The sequence below is a fragment of the Carassius gibelio genome, chromosome A18 (assembly GCF_023724105.1).
Source record: "Carassius gibelio isolate Cgi1373 ecotype wild population from Czech Republic chromosome A18, carGib1.2-hapl.c, whole genome shotgun sequence".
Lineage (NCBI taxonomy): Eukaryota > Metazoa > Chordata > Actinopteri > Cypriniformes > Cyprinidae > Carassius > Carassius gibelio.
In genome coordinates this window covers 29707074-29729633 of record NC_068388.1, presented here as the reverse complement: position 1 = coordinate 29729633, position 22560 = coordinate 29707074, and the positions used below count along the sequence as shown (strand labels likewise).

The 22560-nt window shown below is 42.2% G+C and overlaps 1 protein-coding gene across 1 annotated transcript in view; it reads right to left on the bottom strand.

Moving 5' to 3' along the window:
* Positions 1-22560, bottom strand: part of cd151l (CD151 antigen, like) — a 55251-nt gene that overhangs the window by 8970 nt on the left and 23721 nt on the right. The window contains exon 5 of the mRNA XM_052531247.1: positions 2372-2458. Within this exon, the coding sequence (XP_052387207.1) occupies positions 2372-2458 (87 nt within the window). The remainder of the gene's footprint in view (positions 1-2371; positions 2459-22560) is intronic.

Below are 22560 nucleotides of genomic sequence, written 5' to 3'. Positions count from 1 at the left end.
GAGATTCGACTTTAAAGTCACTTATCGCCCTGGCTCCCAGAACAATAGAGCCGATGCCCTCTCCCGTCTTCATCAGGCAGATCCAGAACCCGAATCTCCTGAACCAATCCTCCCTCCAGCCATGATTGTAAGTCCCATTCAATGGAATATTGATCGTCTGATTGAACAAGAAAACCTTCAACACCCTGCTCCGCCGGGAGGTCCAGAAGGGAAACTCTTCGTCCCTCCTCAACATCGGATTACCCTTCTGGACTTAGCTCATACCTCTCCGGGATCTGGACATCCAGGCAGGAGGCGGACCCTCCCGCTCCTACAACAGCGTTACTGGTGGCCATCGATGGCTCTGGATACTGTCCGCTACCTCAAGGGATGCTCCGTCTGCGCCATAGCAGACACCCCTAGAAGACTCCCGGAAGGTAAACTGGTGCCTCTGCCTATTCCTGAACGTCCATGGACCCATATTGGCATAGATTTCATGACGGACCTCCCTCCTTCTCAAGGCAACACCTGTGTGCTGGTAGTGGTCGACAGGTTTTCGAAGTCATGCAAACTCATCCCTCTCAAAGGACTTCCCACTGCATTTGAAGCGGCAGAGGCACTATTCCACAATGTATTCCGTCACTTTGGCATTCCAGAGGATATCGTCTCCGACAGGGGTCCCCAATTCATCTCCAGAGTCTGGTCAGCTTTCTTCCATCTTCTAGGGGTGTCCGTCAGCCTCTCTTCAGGATACCATCCACAGACCAACGGCCCGACGGAGCGTAAGATACAGGAGATTGGGAGGTTCCGGAGGGTATACTGCCACCATAACCAGGACTGTTGGAGCCAGTACCTACCCTGGGCAGAATACGCTCAGAACTCCCTCCAGCAATCTACCACCGGGCTCACCCCATTCCAATGTGTCCTCGGATACCAGCCTCCACTCTTCCCATGGTCAGGTGAGCCCTCGGAGGTCCCAGCGGTAGATCACTGGTTCCGACAGAGCGAGAGGGTCTGGGACTCGGCTAACGTGCATCTTCAGCAGGCAGTTCGGAGGCATAAGGAGCAAGCGGATGCTCGAAGACCTACACCACAATACCAACCTGGACAGCGAGTCTGGCTCTCGACGAGGGACATCCGCCTCCGACTGCCCTGCCGTAAGCTGAGTCCCCGATACATCGGACCATTCACGATTGAACGGCAACTGAACGAAGTGACCTATAGACTCCAGCTACCTGCACAGTACCGTATCTCACCTTCATTCCATGTTTCACTCCTCAAACCTTTCACTGAACCTTTGTCTCCTCCATCCACAGAGCCTGGTGATGATGCCGTACCTCCTCCTCCAGCCATCAAAGAAAACCACGACATCTTCCGGGTGAGAGCTATCCTCGACTCTCGACGACGGGGTCCTCAACTGGAGTACCTTGTAGACTGGGAGAACTACGGCCCGGAGGAGCGTTGCTGGGTTAATCGTAACGACATCCTGGACCCCAGTCTTCTCACGGACTTTCACCGAGACCATCCAGACCGCCCCACTCCCCGTGGCCGAGGTAGACCCCGTCGTCGCACAAGATCCCAGCCGTCAGGAGCCGCCCGTGGAGGAGGGGGTACTGTCACAGCCACACCTTCTACACTCCCGGAATCAGACACTCACGCCACACCCACTCGTCCCCAATCACCGGAATTCTGAACACCTGTGCGTCATCACCAGTGCCACATATAAAGCCATCCGTCACCATCACCCAGTGTCTGGTCTTGCACCGATCTCCTCACCAAACCGGCTAACCTACCTGATCCTCTGAACCCTCGTCTTCATCATCTGTGTTCCTGTGCCCATCGTCTTCGTCTGAGTCACCATCTGTGTCACCATCACCCAAGGGAAGTTATATCATCACTGTGTCATCTGCGTGTCAAGATTCACCTGTGTCTGAAACCTCTGTGTCACATTAAAAACTATTGCACTAATTCCTCTTTGTACTCGTCTGTGTCTGACACTCCCTTATAAAGAGATTTTTTTTTTTAAGTATGAATGTCACCCCTCTGTAATGAATTCTAAGAATTAAGATGTTCTACACTCTTGTAATCCTATGTATACACACAACATATATCGTCTTTATACAGGAATTATTTGTCTACAAAACACCTTTATAAATGTAAAAGACCATGTTACTTAGAAAGGCATATTGTTTGTAAAATATAATCTTATATTTATATCAGACCAATACAACAAGGGCCATAAGTAATGAAAAACAAGTGTTGGTATAAAGAGAGTCATAAAAAGTACCCATGCATGCTTTTAATTTCATATTTACATTTTAATTATAGTAGCATTTACAGGTATACAACCACATGATGAAGATGAAAAAAACACTGCAGTGCTTTAGCTGACCTGCACACAGGCTATGCCCACACCCACTGCACCGATGATCTGCAAGTGATTCAGAATGAAGTTCTCAAGCTTTGTGATGCAGCCACCCTGAAAATAAAAACAATTGACAAAGCAAAAATCAAGAATATTTCAAGTTTAATATAAAGTATATGTTGAGTCAAATTACCCACAGGTTAGCTATGTGTAGGTTTATATAGGTTTTATGTTTTATATAGCTTTTATATATGTTTATACAGGTGCTTCTCAATAAATTAGAATGTTGTGGAAGTTTATTTCAGTAATTCAACTCAAATTGTGAAACTTGTGTATTAAATAAATTCAATGCACACAGACTGAAGTAGATTAAGTCTTTGGTTCTTTTAATTGTGATGATTTTGGCTCACATTACAAAACCCAACAATCTCAGCAAATTATAATACTTCATTAGACCAATTAAAGAAATGTTTTAATGAATTGTTGGCCTTCTAGAAAGTATGTTAATTTACTGTACATGTACTCAAAACTTGGTAGGGGATCCTTTTGTTTTAATTACTGCCTCAATTCGGCATGGCATGGAGGTGATCAGTTTGTGGTACTGCTGAGGTGGTATGGAAGCTCAGATTTCTTTGACGGTGCCCTTCAGCTCATCTGCATTTTTTGCTCTCCAGTTTCTCATTTTCCAACACCATGGTCATTTAACTTACTTTAGGTGCTTTTGGCAGTGTGGGCAGGTGCCAAATCTTGCTGGAAAATGAAATCAGTATCTTTAAACAGCTGGTCAGCAGAAGGAAACATGAAGTGATCCAAAATTTCTTGTTAAACAGGCACAGTGTCTTTGGTTTTCAAAAAACACAATGGACCAACACCAGCAGATGACATTGCACCCCAAATCATCACAGACTTTGGAAACTTAACACTGGACTTCAAGAAACTTGAACTATGAGCGTCACGACCCAAAATACAAAACTTGTTATTATCTTAAAAGAGGCCTTTGGACCACTGGGCAGTCAATTTCTTCTTCTCCTTAGCATAGGTAAAACGCCTCTGATGTTGTCTGTGGTTCAGCAAATTTCCTCTATACGCGAGATATGTACATTTATATCTGTGTTTATAGCCTATCTCACAGCAGCTGGAATAAATGGCAGATTGTAATCCAGAAATATCGAAACGGTAATCAACAGTGACTAGAGGTTCACCCGTAGCAAAAACCAAAATAATTCATACTGACAATTGGCTACAGAAAAAAAGTTGTTAATTGTTCAGATGACATTCTTCAGTGCAATCTCTTGCTTTGAGCATGGCAATTAACCCACACAAGACTGCAGGTCCTGACAACACACCTAGATGTTTTCTGAGAGACTGTGCTGTAAAGCTGACAGATGTCCTAACAGATATCTTCAACACCTTGCTGAGCCAGGCTTTCGTCTCCGATACTGTTCATCAATTTCAGCTCAGCATTTAACACAATAATCCCACAACAGCTCATTAATAAACTTAATCTCCTGGGCCTAAATACCTCCCTCTGTAATTGGATCCTGGACTTTCTAAGAGGAAGACCTCAGTCAGTCCGTGTCGGTCATAACACCTCGAGCACTACCACACTGAGCTCAGGTGCCCCACCTATTCCTCCCACAGTCTGTTCCAGCTCCTACCATCAGGAAGATGGTACCGGAGCATCAGAGCCTGCTCTGCCAGACTGCTCAACAGATTTTTCCTCTAGGCTGTGAGAGCCTTGAACTCAAATCACCCTGCCCCCCTCTGAAACCCCACACAAACCACATACTGAGCACTATAAACATTTTCACAAACACTGCTGTGTACATAATCCCAAAAAATAATCATTGTGTATGTTTACAGGCTCATGCACTGCAAATCATCTTGACTGTTCCACAGCCAGCTGCTTGACTTAAGATATTTCTCTTTGCACATGTACAGTTTTATGTGAAGTAGCCGTACAGTTTGTATTTTTTAGTTTATGTATAGGCAAACATTTACATTTGCAGGTGCACAACCCAGGCAAGGAAGATAACACAGTAAATAGCTGCAATTGCAGGTTTTCAAACAGAGATGGCGAGAGAGAAAACCTACAGACTGTAGCATTGAAAAAAAGTGCATATTACTAGCAAATAGCTCAAGGAGAGTGCTCAACCAAAGACAACTTCAAGTAGAAAAAAAGAATAAAGTTGGCACACCATGGCTCCAAAAAGTCCACTTCCAATTGTGTTACCTCCTCAAAACCAGCACAGCTTTACCAGCTGATGATCAGTATCAGCGGCAGATGGAGTGGCATTTAATACACAGTGAACTACAGCTCTGTGTAGTGAATGCCACTCAACCTGAAAGAAAGTGATTGAGATTTAGTAACAATCACGGGGCCATCTTTACTGACGAGATGCACATGACAATCGCATGCTATTAATTGCAAAGCCATATTAGGAACTATTTGATTATTTTGCCCAGTCCCATGTATAGGTGCATCTGAATAAATTAGAATATTGTGGAAAAATTAATTTCAGTAATTCAACTCAAACTGTGATGTCATGTATTAAATAAATTCAATGCACACAGAGTGAAGTTGTTTACGTCTTTGGTTCTTTTAATTGAGATGATTTTGGCTCACATTTGGCCCACCAATTCATTCATCTCATGCCAATTAGCTAATCAACTCAAAACACCTGCAAACACCTGAGCCTTTGTTATGGAAATTTTTAGATTTGTTAATTTGGCATTGATTGCATTAATCTCATTTAAGTATCTTTTTTAACATACAATGAATAAGGTAGTATATATAGTCCATAGGGACATTGAGTTATTTTATGTAACTTGTGCACGTAACTGCTTTAGGTTGAATAACAACATTTAAGGGGAAACTGTGTACCAGGGATGGGCAGTTTTTGAGAGTTACCAGGCATCTACGATGAGATGTGCATGAGATGTACATGTGTTATGATGTGATGTGCACTGAGCAACATGATTGGCTCAAAGGTCCTAGTCTGTCCTTCAATGTATCTTTTTACATTCTATAAAAAGTGGGCTGTAAGTCTCTGTGTTATCTCTTGCACACAGACTCAGAAGCTGTGTGCAAACCAGATCATTCTCTGCAGGGAATTAAAGCAATACAAAGACAAAACTCTGTTTGGTTTTTCATTCTCAGTCTCTACAAATTGTTATTGAATTAGAATTTCCACAACAAACTTGGCGACGAGTGACGGGATTCCACAGCTAATCGTCCGGGACCTGAGGACGTTAGTTGGTTGATCACCCTAAACCCACAAAGGGTTTAGCCCTAAACCCCAAAAAGGTTTCAGGGAAGGGGGGACTGACGTCTGAGGGCTTGTGGACCTTCACTGCTGGTTTTTCAACGAATTAGAAAACGCGTGCTACAAGCGGTGAGACTGATTTTGAAATTCCAATAACCTTAAAATTTACAAATTGGTATTTTAAATTGGCAAATTAAGATCTGGTATTCCCAGACTTTACTGGCCTAAAACCTCCATTGCTGCAAGTCCAAGCCACCCCGTTTCATGAGTAAGTGAAACAAGATTTCGCAGGTAAGCGAAAATAGGTCTGCAAGTAAGCAGGACCAGAGGTCTGCGAGTAAGCAGGACCAGGACCGTCTTGCAAGGAAGCAAGACAGGAGGTGACAAGGCAAGACTTCGGCAAGTACACTCTCAGAAAAAAAAGTACAAAACGGTACCTTTAAGGAACAAAAGCTTGTCACTGGGGTGGTACCCTCAAAGGTACATTATTGTACCTTGAGTCAGAGGAGCAAATTTGTACCTTACGTTTTTGTACCTTCTAAGGGCCAATACTGTACCTTTGAGGATCAATAATGTACCTTAGACAAAGGTACAATAAAGTACCTCTGGAAAAAGGTACAATTTTGTCCCATTAAGGTACCACCCCAGTGACAAAGCCATTTTGTACCTTTAGGTGGCAAAAAAGTTCCTTTTTATTCCTTAAGGAGTGAAAGAAAATAAGGCAAACAACAACTAACTGAATTTTAGACATTTATTTTAGTCCTTAAATGGAAAATCACAGATTCAATAATAATTCATCTCACAACCATACAATGTAACAACCCAAAATAAAATGTAACAATGTTTAGGATGTCATGTCTGATATAAAAAACATTAAAAATAATTATACATTTTTTTAAGAAGCAGTTCACTGACAACTTACTGCCACTCCAAAAACAAAATGAACAGCGATGTCAGAGAATAGATGCATAGCAGGGAATAAATACAATGAAACCATTTATATTTTCCTTCTTTCAATTTCATGAACATCACTAATAAGAACAGCAATATAGTGCAGAAAAACATAAGTTTATTATCAAAGACCAAGCACCACACCAAAGTAAAGAGAGTCACTTAACGGATAAACTAAATGACACTTGATGTGTTCTGGATTAAAAAACACAAGCTTTGAGCTCATTCACAACGCTCTACAACCCTCCCAACACAGCTTAACATAAATGCCCCATACTAACTAGTTTATCATCGACACAGTATGTATCTGCTGTAGCCTTCTCTGAATGAACCGGGAAAGGCTCAAGGGTTAGTATCACGGTTTCTTTCCACTGCTGAACAAATCGGTTGAATTTGGCTTGCTTCTTAAACGATCCTTCAAAGAGGCATGAAATCATCCTCTCAGTCAATCCATAGTCCACTGCTTCTCCGTCAACATGATTATCTAGACAATAGAGAAAAGAAAAACAGCAATGTTAACCACCACTATGGTAACAACTTAACAACAATTTAAAAAGGCAGACTGTAACGTTAGTGTAAGTCAATGGGGAAAAAGTTCGAGTCTAGTTCGCGCAAATGACGCGAATTGAGCGTTTCGCGCGATATTAATGTTTTACATGTGTATATATATGTTTTATATATATACATATAAAACATATTAATAGATTAATTGAATAAAGGCCAAAGATAAGAAACGTTTCGTTTTACCCCAAACGAATTACATTTTATCTTGAACCACTAGAGACATCAGAGCCAGCGGCAAATGTCAGAAGGTCTATCCGAGCTGAGGCTGCTCTCGGCGGATACATGATGACGGAGCTCCCGCTGATCATGTGGAGCTCATGTCTCCGAGATCGGCGAAACACATTTTTTAAATAGACACTGTCTTTATAAATAAACCGCATATTTAAAGACTAAATCATACTTTCAAACCGAAATCGATAGTCACATTCCGGCCAAATGGCTTTGCTTCAGCTTTAAAATATTCCAGAACAAGAGACTGTTGGGCGGCAAAAAGTTTTTTTATTTTATTTTTATCGTTCTCCTCTAAAGCAGTCCAGCTAGCTCACATAAGTCAGAACAAAATATTTTTCGGCGGCAAAAACGCTTCTCATCAAACTCTGACGCAGTAGTTTTACAGCTAAGCTATAATGATGGGGGAAAAAACGTTTTTGCCGCCCATTAGTCTTTTGTTCTGAAATATTTTAATATTTAATTAATATTTCACGTTAACTTTTCGGCTGCAGAGTTGGATGAGAAGCGTTTTTGCCGCCGAGAAGTTAACGTTAGCTCGATGGTGAACTGTAGCCAAGATAGTACTGCTACTTATAATAATAATATTTATTTATGCTATTATTATATAATAATATTTTAACTAACGTTAACTAGTTAACGTTAATAATGGCAATCGTCAACGTGAGTCTAGCTAGCTAATCTTGACAGAGTATGAACTTGGCTAGCACTAACATTAACAGTAAAAGTTAACTTCCAACTTTGAATTAACACCACAAACACTGATTAAAAATTCAAATACTTTACCTTTGAATTTACTTTTCTCCTCTTCAGTGACCTCTATCCCCAAATTAATTAACTCAGTGATTAAATCCTCCGTGGATAAATGTCGAAGGGCCATCGTCCCACTTTTGATCGACACTGACAGAGACTGACAGTTGGATCACTGTCGATTCACACATGTATCCTTCCGCGCTGCAATATTTATGCTTCCGCCGAGTCAAACTCTGGTTAGCCTGTAGCTAGATCCTTTCAATAGAACACAACTTAAAGCGTTAACAATTATTTGTCTGTTTTATTCTAATATAAATAGGGTAAATGGTTTGAAAATCAAATTCTTCAATACTGTTTGTGAATATAAATGATTACATAATCCTCATTAACATGATTAAAAATGATTCAAAGGGACACTTCACAAAAAAAAAAAAAAAAAAAAAAAAACATTCTGATTTATTTTGCCCATATCTCAAAACTTCACAGTTAATTTAGTTTGACAATTATTGAGTTTGATAGTGTAGGTTAACTTGTGTTTGTATATTGAGAGATGACATTTTCAGCATCCACTAATTCCTGCCATTTTATATTTAAACATTAAGGTACAAATATGTAAGGGACAAATATGTACCTTACACCTTGAAAAGCTCACAATGTACAATGGAAGGTGCATAATTGTACCTTAAAGGTGCACAATTGCACCTTAAAGATACATTTTTGTACTTTTAAGGGTACATATGCAAAGTTTGTACCTTAGGGAACAAAAATGGACCTGTATTGTACCTCTTTTTCTAACAGTGTAAGCGCGAAGCCACACTGTAGTGACAACTAAGTGTGCAGAAAAGTGGACACGTTCCAGAAAGTCTTGGATATGGAGTATGGGAATGTCACATCTAAGATCGATCTTAATGATTTGGACAGTTCAATTTACAATGATATGAAAAAGAATTATGGGAAATAATTATGGAAGTCATACCCTGGGTTGAGAATTATGTTTTTTTCAAAAAAGAAAAGGTACCTTTAGCATAACAGCCCTTAACAATATAAAAGAGAACTTGGAAAAATGTGATAAATTAAGAGAATATAAAAAGTGAAAAACAAGCAAAAAGACAAGTTTCAGAAACATAGGAATTTTTATTTTACTTTTTATAGGGCAGGCGTTAAGCAGCAGAACACTGAGAAATAAATATCAATGCTATTTAGGAAAGAACTGAGAAATTACAGTTCTGTAGAAAATGCTTACAAAAGAACTGATCGTACTGTTCAGAATTCTTCTCTTTATCCCCTTAGAGAACTGCAGTGTGCCAAAGTAGACTTTGATCTAGACTCCTGGCTTCACCCCTATCGACAAATACCACAGCAGCACCAGATTCAACCACCACAGCTGCCTCCATCCTACAGAACAACTGCATCTGCACCACAGTCCTTACTGCCCGACGAAAGACAAGCACAACTTCGACAGCATCATCATCATCATCATCCAAACCACCTGTTCTGCCACCAGCAATGTCATCGGAATGACGAAATACTCCATGGCCAGAGTCAGCACCAGATCTAAAGATCATGAGAGAGTGACACTGCAGCCAGACAGCCTGAACGAGAAGAAACTGGAGGAAAAAGGAGAGCACGTCAGAGCTTTCCCCATGATTCAAGTGGCTGGGCTGAATAGAATTGTGATGGTCTCTCAACCATGGAACGAGAAACACTTTAAACAGGCAAAACAAAGCATATCATCAAGTAGTGGAAACATTGTGTCAACGGATCAAGACTGACTTTCCTGTCAGAGTGAACACCACCAAAATCACGCAGAAGAGCAGAGGTCAAAGACTGTCTCAGACTGATCCAAATGTTTGCTTTTACTGGTGGAGAGGGGACATTGAAAAATTTCACTATGCACATTTGATCAACCAAACGGCGGCTGGACCAGAGAAAGCTGAGGCAGACTGACAACAGAGACTTTCACAGCAGAAGCTGGAGAAGGAGAGGGGAGTCGGGAGCAAAGTCCACCAAGGCCACGCAGCACAAACAGCATTGTTTACTACTGTCAGAAAAATGCCTTCAAAATTTGTTAGAAAGAGATTTCATGTGAAACTGGGAAGTGGTCCAGTGCCAAATTCAAACTTTAGCTCAATCTAGCAATGGCAGTTGTGTATTTACCAGTGTAAACAGAAAGATGAAGAATTATGTGAAAAGCTTGTCAAGGCTGCAAAAGACAGTTTCACTGAATTGTGCCATTCTCTGATTTACATTGTTCAGCACATATATAGTTTGGAAAAGATTACATTTTTGAATAAAAATGGTTTCATTTATAGAAACAACAGACCTGAAATGGTTAATCGAGACATAAAATAGATGTGCTGTTTCTGTTGATTTGAGAAATGAACAGCAAATGTTGTTTGATTCTCTGCCACGTTTCATTGTCCAAAAAGAACAATGACCATAGGGAAGACATTGATTTATTTGTAAAAATGTGTCTTTTTTATGTGAATTGGGTGGAGACAGCAGAGGAAAATGTTGAATACAATCCAACACTGTCTGCATACCGAATGTGTTTGCATGGGCCTGCTGTTAAAGCTGTACGTACAGTCTGTGTAATTGATGAGACAATGACAACAACCTTTTTCTTAGAAGGAAGTAGAGACTTACCCAGTGCTCAAAGAATTCCCTAAAACACTTTGGGCTTTATCTAAATTTGACTTGGGGCTGGTTAAAAATTGAGAACCAGTACAAGTCACTCCAAAGTCTGATTACAGACTCTGTGAAAATTCTCCTGTGCGTACACCTATTTTCACTGTTAAAAGATAAAGAAACATGCGAGCAAGATACTGTCAAACTTTTAGAACTTTTGGCAGCTGAGGGTCATAAGTCAGTTTGTCAAAACTGCGGTTTGTAAAAAGGGAGGTGACATTTTTAGGTCATCACCACTAAAAATGGCAAATCTTTATCTGAGAAACTAAAAGAGACAATTCAAAAGATTCTAAAGCTTATCATGAAAAAGCAACTAATGTCATTTTTGAGCATGTGTTCAAACTGTTGATGAGAGAATGGGTTTTCTTCTGTTACAGGATCATGGGGGAGACCTGTGGCCTATTTTTTGAGTAAGCTCGATCCGGTAGCGGTAGGCATACCAAAAATGCCTGAGAGCTGTTGCATCTTCAGAAAAAGCTATTTTAGCTTCAAGGGAAATTGTGGGGTAATCTTATGTGACTTTGCTCAGGCCACACAAAGTCTTTGTGATCCTGTTGGAACAGAAAACATCCCATTTGTCAACGGTCAGGTGGTTCAGGTACAATGCAATTCTACTGGAAATGCCAAACATCACAATTAAAAAAATGCACAGTGTTAAATGCAGCTACACTGTTCCCTACCAAGCAGGATGGGGAAGAACACGATTGTATTGCCACATTTGAACAGGTCTGTACACCAAGACCAGATTTAAAAGAAACCCCCTTAGAAATTGCTGACTTAATTCTATTCATTGATGGTTTAGCATCAATGAATCTACTTTTATCTACTTATTTGTATTTTTTTATTCTTTTATTATGTGTTTTATGTTCTGTCACTGTCATTCTGTTGTACTGTGGAGCTTCTGTCACGAAAACAAATTCCTCGTATGTGTAAACATACCTGGCAATAAAGCTCATTCTGATTCTGATTCTGATTCTGAGAGACCCAAATAATTGGCAAAAACAGAGCAAGTTAAGCTGTAACCACTTCATATGCAACAATAAGATCTGGAGCGCTCCACGCGCATTACTCTGCGCAAGCGACTGATTTAGTAGCATTGATGGAGGCTTGCAAAATTGATGATGGACAAACAGTTACCATTTATACAAATTCTTGTCACACTTTTGGGGTTTGTCATGATTTTGGGAAATTGTGGAAACACAGGAAATTTCTAAAGTCTAATGGTAAGCCTGTTTTTAACCATGATAAAATAGCAGCATTGTTTGAAGCAATTTTGCTACCAAAGTTAGTTGCTATCTGCAAATGCGTCACACATTCCAAAACTTATGATTTTGTGATTTTAGGTAACAAGTAAGCTGATACCATGATGAAGGACGCAGCGATGAGAACATAACTTTCTTTTACCTGTGTAACATTTAACAATGATTAATTCACACTCCCTTCTGATTATCTTACAGCTATGCAATCTATTGCCACAGCAGAGGACAAGAAACATGTGAAGGCCGAGTGCAAACTGAAAACAGGCCGAGTACTGAAGACATACCATGTCTGCCAAAACACTTTTTCCCACACTATGCAAAACTTGTACATGGCCTAGATGACAAGTAAAGGGTGGATATTTGATTTGCTAAATTAATATTGGTCCACAAAGAGATTAATTTCCTTTGCAGACAGGTATTGTCAATCATGTATGATCTGTGCCACAAGCAAAGTGGACAGAGGGCAAATGATGTCTCAAGTGGCACACCCACTTCCAAATCAGCGAATTGATAATATAATGTACAATTGAAAGCATAATTGATAATGCAAATAAAACCATCAGTAAGATTTGACATAAAAGAACTGATTAATGAAGTGTTGTGAGCAAACAGGACTGTCTTGGGTAAAAGCACTCCCCATTGTGTTAATGTATATGAGAATGAGAAAAAGAACAAAGTCTAACTTGAATCCATATGAAGTTTTGTTTGACAGGCCAACTTCCAGTGGAGTAGGACCAGAACCACAACCACTGTGCTCTACAGCCTTGTGTGAAGATGACATGCTAAAGTGTAGTAGAAAGTTGTCTCTTGTTCTCTCTCAGATATCTCAGCAGGTCAAGGACACTTTGCCCAAGTCAGTGGAAGGAATCTTGCATGATATCAGGTCTTGCTGATAACACACATAACTGAGGTTAAAGTGGCAGAGGGAGCTACGTGGGTACATGCAAGTCACTGCAGGAAGGTTCGAGCACCACCAGATGGCTACACTACAGCTCACTAAAGTGATTGACCAGCTGCCCCGTGCCAAGGGGGGCGTCTGGCTGACTTAGGTGAACAAACATACAGTGGTGTATGGGAGCTGAACACGCAGCAACATCACTGTGTGGGGGTGATCTGAGGTCAGTTTGGGCCAACGGATGACATCGAGGGACTTGAGCTGTTAGGAGAAATACCATCCGACCACTGCAGTGAAACTATACAACCAACTCAACAAGAGGGAACGGAGCTGAGAAGTTCTTCCATGCTGTAATTCCGGCGCTTGGGGTCAGCATTCTTCAAATTTATGTTGAAATTTGCGAGGTATGAACTGATGAGTTTCATGAACACTACTAAGGTGATGATGGAAGGCATCAAGAAGAAACTACGAGGACTGAGGCCGACTGCACTGCAAGATTTGTCCTGGACCAGCTCTCCGCATCTCCTGGCCGGGTTGTGTGTACTTGTGGGAAATGTATTCAAAACATGACTAATTCAATTCACAGGTTAACAGCTAGAGAAGTAAATGCCAATGATGATTGGGAATGGAATTGGTTTAAGGGTTTATGGTAAAAAGAAGAATACATTGGGTTAATTGCCATCTCAGCACTGGCCATGAATTTATTTTTGCTGTGTATGTGACCTTGTGTAGTGGGAATGATTAGAAGAGCTGTAAATTCAATCATGAAATCTTTAGTAGTTCATCAGATGTTAATGTACAAGTACTTGTATATGTGAGTACTTCTGATACAATGAGATGCTAAAATCTGACACCTGCAGCAGCTCTACAGAAGAAGAGTAGTAAGTAAGCATTACATGCTGTAGAATAAAGAGGGTCTAAAGCAGGTCATTGTCAGTGTTACGAGATGATGCGACTGGAAGGAAAGTTAAGAAAGCTTCTTCTGTTTGAATATCACACTAATATTTTTACATATAATCAAATAAAATAAGAGTTATTGTTTTCTTTATAGCTTGCTTATATGTTAGGAATGACTATGTTCCATAAAAAAAAAACAATGCAGATGCTTTTTCCACCCTTGATGACAGTAATGGTGTTTAAAATCTTGAATTTACATGATTGATGTAAACTATAAGGGTAGTGTGTTCACAAATTTATCTACATTTAATCAATATAAGTGATCAATAATGATCAAAAGGGAGGAGTGTTATGGAAATTTTTAGTTTTGTTAATTTGGCATTGATTGCATTAATCTCATTTAAGTATCTTTTTAAACATACAATGAATAAGGTAGTATATATAGTCCATAGGGGCACTGAGTTATTTTATGTAACTTGTGCACGTAACTGCTTTAGGTTGAATAAAAACATTTAAGGGGAAACTGTGTACCAGGGATGGGCAGTTTTTGAGAATTTACCAGGCATCTACGATGAGATGTGCATGAGATGTACATGTGTTATGATGTGATGTGCACTGAGCAACATGATTGGCTCAAAGGTCCTAGTCTGTCCTTCAATGTATCTTTTTACATTCTATAAAAAGTGGGCTGTAAGTCTGTGTGTTATCTCTTTGCACACAGACTCAGAAGCTGTGTGTAAACCAGATCATTCTCTGCAGAGAATTAAAGCAATACAAAGACAAAACTCTGTTTGGTTTTTCATTCTCAGTCTCTACAAATTTTTATTGAATTAGAATTTCCACAACACCTTCAAATGGTCTTTCAGTTTGGTTCACTAGGCTACACAATCATAAGGAAGACTTCTGATCTGACAGTTGTCCAGAAGACAATCATTGACTCCCTTCACAAGGAGGGTAAGCCACACACATTCATTGCCAAAGAAGCTGGCTGTTCACAGAGTGCTGTGTCCAAACACATTAATAGAGAGGCAAAGGGAAGGAAAAGATGTGGTAGAAAAAAAGTGTACAAGCAATAGGGATAACCGCACCTTGTGAAACAAAACCCATTCAAAAATGTGGGAGAGATTCACAAAGAGTGGACTGCAGCTGGAGTCAGTGCTTCAATAACCACTATGCACAGACGTATGCAAGACAAGGGTTTCAGCTATCACATTCCTTGTGTCAAGCCACTCTTGAACAACAGACAGCGTCAGAAGCGTCTCGCCTGGGCTAAAGACAAAAAGGACTGGACTGCTGCTGATTGGTCCAAAGTTATGTTCTCTGATGAATTTTGCATTTCCTTTGGAAATCAGGGTCCCAGAGTCTGAAGAGAAGAGAGGCACACAATCCATATTGCTTGTGATGGTTTGGGGTGCCATGTCATCTGCTGGTGTTGGTCCACTGTGTTTTCTGAGGTCCAAGGTCAACGCAGCCATATACCAGGAAGTTTTAAAGCACTTCATGCTTTCCTGCTGCTACCAGTACCTGGTTTAAGGACCATGGTTTCCCTGTTCTTAATTGGCCAGCAAACTCGCCTGACCTTAACCCCATAGAAAATCTATGGGGTATTGCGAAGAGGAAGATGCGATATTGCCAGACCCAACAATGCAGAAGAGCTGAAGGGCACTATCAGAGCAACCTGGGCTCTCATAACACCTGAGCAGTGCCACAGACCGATCGACTCCATGCCACACCGCATTGCTGCAGTAATTCAGGCAATAGGAGCCCCAACTAAGTATTGAGTGCTGTACATGAGGCAGTATTTGGCCAGACAGTGAAGGAGGTTTTTTTATTTTTTATTTTATTTTTATTTTTTTTACGGAAAAGGCAAAGGTTGGATCAACCGGGACCATGGTTTCCCTGTTCTTAATTGGCCAGCAAACTCGCCTGACCTTAACCCCATAGAAAATCTATGGGGTATTGCGAAGAGGAAGATGCGATATTGCCAGACCCAACAATGCAGAAGAGCTGAAGGGCACTATCAAATCAACCTGGGCTCTCATAACACCTGAGCAGTGCCACAGACCGATCGACTCCATGCCACACCGCATTGCTGCAGTAATTCAGGCAATAGGAGCCCCAACTAAGTATTGAGTGCTGTACATGAGACAGTATTTGGCCAGACAGTGAAGGAGTTTTTTTTTTTTTTTTTTTTTTTTTTTTTTACGGAAAAGGCAAAGGTTGGATCAACCGGGAGCACTCTTGCAGTGCCTGACAGGGGTTCAATATTAAGAACAATTTGGTTGTCTAAAAGGTAGATGCTATGAGGATTACTGCATAATTGTTTAACGTATCCAATGAGCTGCTTCCGATATCAATTCAGAAAATCTTGGTGCAGTCATTGTATTTGAAAAATTAAGTGTACAAAAAATAAATAGAATTTCCTGTGCCAGTGTACCCGAGATGAGTGCCATGAATCAGCGATATGGCCATTGTCAATCGTCATCTTGTCGGTACGTGAGATCGACGATACGTATCGACGATGTAATCGTGCTGGGGTGGAGGAAGAGAGAGACTCTGTTCTTGTCATGGCATGACTATAAAAGAATATATACTTTCAGATGCACTGATAAACTGATGTTAAATATAAAATTATTATATTTAAAACAGCTAGTTCATGTAATCGGGTACTACTGTCATCTCTCTTGTCTTGTGAAAAATTTGCCGCATCTGCACACGGAAGTTATCTATCTAAATGATCTGGAAATCGGTCAATGGTGAAACAATAGAGGATTTCATTTAAAGTTCAACAATTAAACCCTAATATGGACGTAAATGAACATGTTAAATATAGTATTCAAAACAGGTAAATATATTTGGAGTAAGGTTTAGTTGAAACTGATGCATTGGTCGTACGCGCTCCATGCGCCTCATGATGAGACCGACACAACACCACAGAAACAAAAGAATGAGATACAACCATTTATGTTGCAGCGCCCGGGGAGCAGTTGGGGGTTTGGTGCCTTGCTCAAGGACACCACAGTCATGGTATTGCCATCCCGAGATTCGAACCCACAACCCTAGGGTTATGGATCAAACTCTCTAACCACTAGGCCCATCTTCCCCCTCCTTGGCTGGGGGAAGAGTAGACAGGTTAGTAACATTTGATGAGGCAACCTAAAAAATTAATGCGTAGCCTACTGTGTTGCCAGCTTAGCGGTTGGTTGCCTAATTCGACAATTCCTTAAGTCTTTGTCCACATCAGTACGTTCCTGTTGGAAAAGCATCATTCCTCTTGTTTTGGCCTTCCGGCCTTTTTAAACAGCCTCCAAAATACATTTGGAACACTGGTTTCATATTGTAGTATAGACTGTGGAAACAGAGGCTTCTGAAAACAATGAATATAATTTAGTCTTGTAAAACATACCAATAGACATGATTATGGCAATAACATTAATTGCAGTTATGTGCTATTCACTTCCAAGCAGTTTCTAAAGATATTTACTTGCATGCTTTTCATATTATAGTCCTAGAAAGACAACAGAATTTTTACTCACACTTGCTGTCCTGCGGCAAAACGAGGGTAGTGGTGTATTAGATAAATTCTAAGCAATCACGCCAGTAAATGGTGAAATATGTCCCTAAATAAATTGATCCTGCCAGAATAATTGCATGAAACTTATGTCTGTGTGAGGTTTAAACATGCACGGTAAGGCAGATAATATCTTTGGACATTTCAGTGTGGATGACGACTCTGTAAAAAATGCCTTGGCTTCGTGGTAAAAAAAAAAAAAAAAAGGCATCATCATCCAACAGAACTACGTCATAACCTCATTTAACAAACTTTAAGCCACCTTCCATGGCACACGACATTTGGACATGATTGTCACATTTCTCTCTCATTTCTCCCTCTCGTGCAGATATTTTAAACTGGTCATGCAGCAACTGTTACCTTGGCATGTTCACCATGGTAAAATTAATAATTTTAATGAATATAATGTATGAATACATAGTCATAAATCAGATGGCCCCCAAAATAAAACGGTAGGTTTTATGGAGCTAATGAAGTAAATAATGGTAATTATTAATAATTATTTCTCCCATAATTATTATAAACCACCATTTTACATAAATTGTGTTTGAAGAATAATGTTAAAGTTAACAAAATATTGGTAATTCTGACATCCCACCGATAGATTTGATTAGAATACGTCACATCCGGTTGGGTGTTCGCATACGGTCTAGTTGCAGAAGTTCAAATATTTGAATTCATCCGAGGCTCAAATCGGATCTGAAATTTCCGTATACGTATGTGATCGGAACTCCACGCAGCTCCCGCACTACTTCTAGCCGCGAACCTGTATTTAGCGTCTTCACCTGAAAATTTATTGATTACGACGAGCGGTCTGCGCGGCTAGAGGAGGCAGCCTCAAACTGGGCCTCAGCTAGAAAAGCCGCGGTGACAGGCTAAGCTGCGGCGGGTAAGAACTGAGGTGTGATTCCAGTGCTCGAGGAGAGCCAGTCTTGATTGGATCAATCGTGGTGTCGAGCGAGGCGAGCTCAGGCTTTGCACGGTCTATTGGCCAAGACGTGTGGCTTGGCGAGAAGAGCAGCTGTCGCGATGACGTTTGATGGTGCTCAGTGGCAGTGTTTAATGATCATGGGTATCAGCAAAAGTAGCAGATCTGAAAAATCCCCGGTATGGATCTCCTTTGTGGAAGAAAAATTGGGTCTGTGAACATACTTTACATACTTTAAATTAAGGGGTGATGATGGTGCAATGGATAAGACAAATGCACTTGGTGTGAGAGACCCGGGTTCGACCTGGGTTCGAATCCACAGTGAGACACCAATGTGTCCCTGAGCAAGACACTTAACCTCTAGTTGCTCCAGTGGTGTGCAACCTCTGACATATATAGCAATTGTAAGTCGCTTTGGATAAAAGCGTCAGCTAAATGAATAAATGTGAATGTTTACTTTTGAATGAATACTTTTTTTTAATTGGTCTTATGGAGTATTCTAATTTGTTGAGATAGTGAATTGGTAGGTTTTTGTTAAATGTGAGTGTAACAATGATTGTTGTGTATGAAGGAAGATGGCAGGGTTGGCTGTGACTACTGACTGTTTTATTTCTAAATTCAAAACAAAAAGTGGGCAACACAGGCACAAACAAAAGACAAAACAATCTACATAAACTCATTAGAAATGTAGCAGCCAGCAGTCCTTCACTCTCTCCCCCGCTCCTGTTTCTCCTGGTGTTTTATACTCTCTCTACACCAATTACTGCAACAAGAGACAGGTGTTCGTAATTTGCTCTTAACCCACTCACTCACTGCACGTCTCCTGACGCTCTCCCCTGCTGCAGGGTTTGCTAAACCACGGCCCCCCTTGCCACATACCCCCACCGCCCGACTCAGGCCAGGGTACCATCCGGCCTGCAACCCCCCCCCCCCCATTCCGGGAGAGGAAATCGGCCACAGCCATCTGAACACTCCCAGAACCCCCTGTCAGACGGCAACAGCCGTCACACATAGAGCAGCCTTCACCTTGGTAAACACCTGCTGGCATGGCTCTATCCACTGAACCGTATCTGGTGCTTCCTTTTTAGTGAGATCAGTCAAGAGGCTGGTTAGTTCCGAATAATTAGGCACAAACTTTCTATAATATCCCGCCAGCCCCAAGAACTGTCTCACCTCCTTTTTGGTCTTGGGACGCGGACAGGTCGCAACCGCTGCAGTCTTATCAATTTGGGGATGCACCTGTCCATGTCCCAAGGAAAAACCCAGATACTTTACCTCCACGAGCCTAATCGCACACTTCTTCGGGTTGGCCGTGAGCCCAGCCCCTCTCAGCAACCTCAGTACCGCCCTCACATGCTGCATATGCCACTGCCAGTCATTACTAAATATAATGATATCATCTAGATAAGCAGCAGCATATGCACCATGGGGCCGGAACACCCTGTCCATCAGTCGCTGAAAAGAAGCCGGCGCGCAGAACAGCCCGAAAGGCAGTGTAAAAATATTGGTTTAATCCAAACGGCATCGTGAAAGCTGTTTTTTCTCTGGATAATGGAGACAAGGGGATCTGCCAATAACCCTTTGTTAAGTCCAATGTCGAAAAAAAAAACAAGCCGTACCGAGCCGGTCAAGCAATTCGTCAACCTGTGGCATTGGATATGCGTCGAATTTCGACACAGTATTCACCTTGCGAAAATCCACACAGGACCGCACTGAGCCATCCGTTTTCGGAACTAAAACTATCGGTCTCACCCAGTTACTGTTGGATTCTTCTATTACCCCCATTTCAAGCATCGCACTTATTCTTCCTGAACTACTTTTTTCTTGTTCTCAGGCAAGCGATATGGCCGGCTGCGAACCACCATGCCCGGCTCTGTCTCGATATGGTGCTGAATGAGATTTGTATGGCCAGGTAAGGGAGAAAACACGTCAGCAAACTCCACCTGTAATGTAGTCAAATCAATGAGCTGGGAGGGCGAGAGATGATCTCCCCCTGGGGCCAGAGCGAGAGATTGATTTTTTATATTAGCTTATGGTCCAAGATCATCCTCTCTGCTAATCACCATCGCCAACATCACTGATTCTGCCTCGTCCCATTTTTTTAGGAGATTGAGGTGATAAATTTGATGTGCTCCTCTCCTATCTGAGCGTATTACCTCATAATCGAGCTCTCCAACTTAACGTGTGACCTCAAACGTACGGTTAAAAAGTTCAACCAGCCCGTCCGTTTGTGGGTGAAAGACGCTGGTCCGAATCGATTTAATAATTTGTAAAGTTTGCGTAATGTCCGTGACATAAACGCGTGCCTTGATCAGTGAGGATTTCCTTAGGAATCCCCACTCGGGAGATTAAAGAAAACAGTGCATCAGCAACATTCTTTGCGGAAATGTTGCGAAGACGCACTGCTTCTGGATATCGTGTTGCATAATCCATAATGACTAATGCAAAACGATGTCCTCGTGCTGATAGCTCTAATGGGCCGATGAGGTCCATGCCAATTCTCTCGAAGGGGACCTGCATTAATGGGAGGGGCGCAAAGGCGCTTTTGGGGTGGCTGGTGGGTTTACCAACTGACATTCACGACATGCCGCGCACCATCTGCGCACATTCTCGTGAATGCCCGGCCAAAAAAAAAAAAAAACGGGTCATGAGGCGATTTAGTGTCGTTCCTTGTCCTAAATGACCAGCCATTGGATTAGAATGAGCCGCCTGAAAACGCATTTCCCTGGCGGCTCCTAGGAACTAATAACTGGGTTGTATCTTCTTTTGTCTGAGCGTCTTGGGTCACTCGATACAACCTATCTTTAATTAAAACCAACACTATGGTTTTGTCCCCTAAATTTAATGATGACTGGCACAATGGGATACTCAACCACATCCCCGTGCACACACCGTATTTTAACCATGCGGCTCGTATCCAATGCCCCGGATTGTATCAAACTTTGATGGATTGAGATTTGGTTTTCATCCTGAATCCACCAACACCTGATAGGTAACCCCCTTGATACTAATAGGTATTTGGTACCACCCAGCCTGACCGGGGGCAGCCTGCGGGACGTCCGGGACCCGATCATCGTCCCCACCTCCATAACGGATAACAAAATGGTCTGGATCCCCGCAATGCCAGCAGGCCAGCCCAGACCTCCCCGCACTCCAGTGGCAGGGAGTGGGTTAAGCAGTTGGCGTGGAGAGAGCGGGGAAACAGGGGCGGGGTCCAACCCGGCCGATGCCTGGGCAGGACTCGGGGAGCCGTATAGTGGTTTTGGCCATTCTCGAGGAGGGCCGGGTGGACAGGACCTGGGTGAAGGGACAGGCCGAGAGATAGGAGGAAAAAAAGAAGGAGAGAGAGAAGCTGATGGTAGAGGTTCGTCGACCCGGGGAACACCATCATATGGTCCTCTGTGAGATCAATAGCCGACTCCAGCGACGTGGGGCGGTGGCACTGGACCCACTCGGCAGTTCTTCTTGGTAGCCGAGTGACGAACTGCTACAGCACCACACGATCGATTATTTTCTCCACGTCGCTTCTGTCGGCCAGCAACCATTTGCGGCAAGAGTCCCGGAGCTGTTGGGCCATCATGAAGGGTCGGCCGACCCACTGGAAGATGGCCCTATTCAGGTCATCAAAAATCAGGAGGTTCCGCACCGGAAGCTGCCATGCCGCTACCTGGGACTCCCCGGAGAGCAGCGGGACCAGGCGCATCGACCACTGGTCCCGCGGCCAGCCATGGACCTCAGCCGACTTCTCAAATAAATCCAGGAATGTCTCTGGGTCGTCCTCAGGCCCTATTTTGTGAAGAGGGAGGTGGGCAGGCACAGCTTGTTGGACCGTGGCTTCTGGCTGAACCTCCCGGTCCATCCAGCTCCGGAACCTCTCGCGGTCTTCCTGCTGGGTTTGGAGGACGGCCTGAAACTGCCTCTCCTGATCTTGACGTAACTCCAACAGGGCCTGGTGTTGATCATGTTGCATGACCGCGAGGGATGTAAACATCTCTGCAAATGGTGCAGCGGAGGGCACAGGCACGGCGGCAGCATCCATCTTCCTTCCCAGGTTTCGGCACCAGTGTAACAATGTTCGTTGTGTAGGAATGAAGACGGCAGGGTCGGCTGTGACTACTGACTGCTTTATTTATAAATTCAAAACAAAAAGTGGGCAAAACAGGCACCAACAAAAGACAAAACAATCAACATAAACTCAGTCAAAATGTAGCAGCCA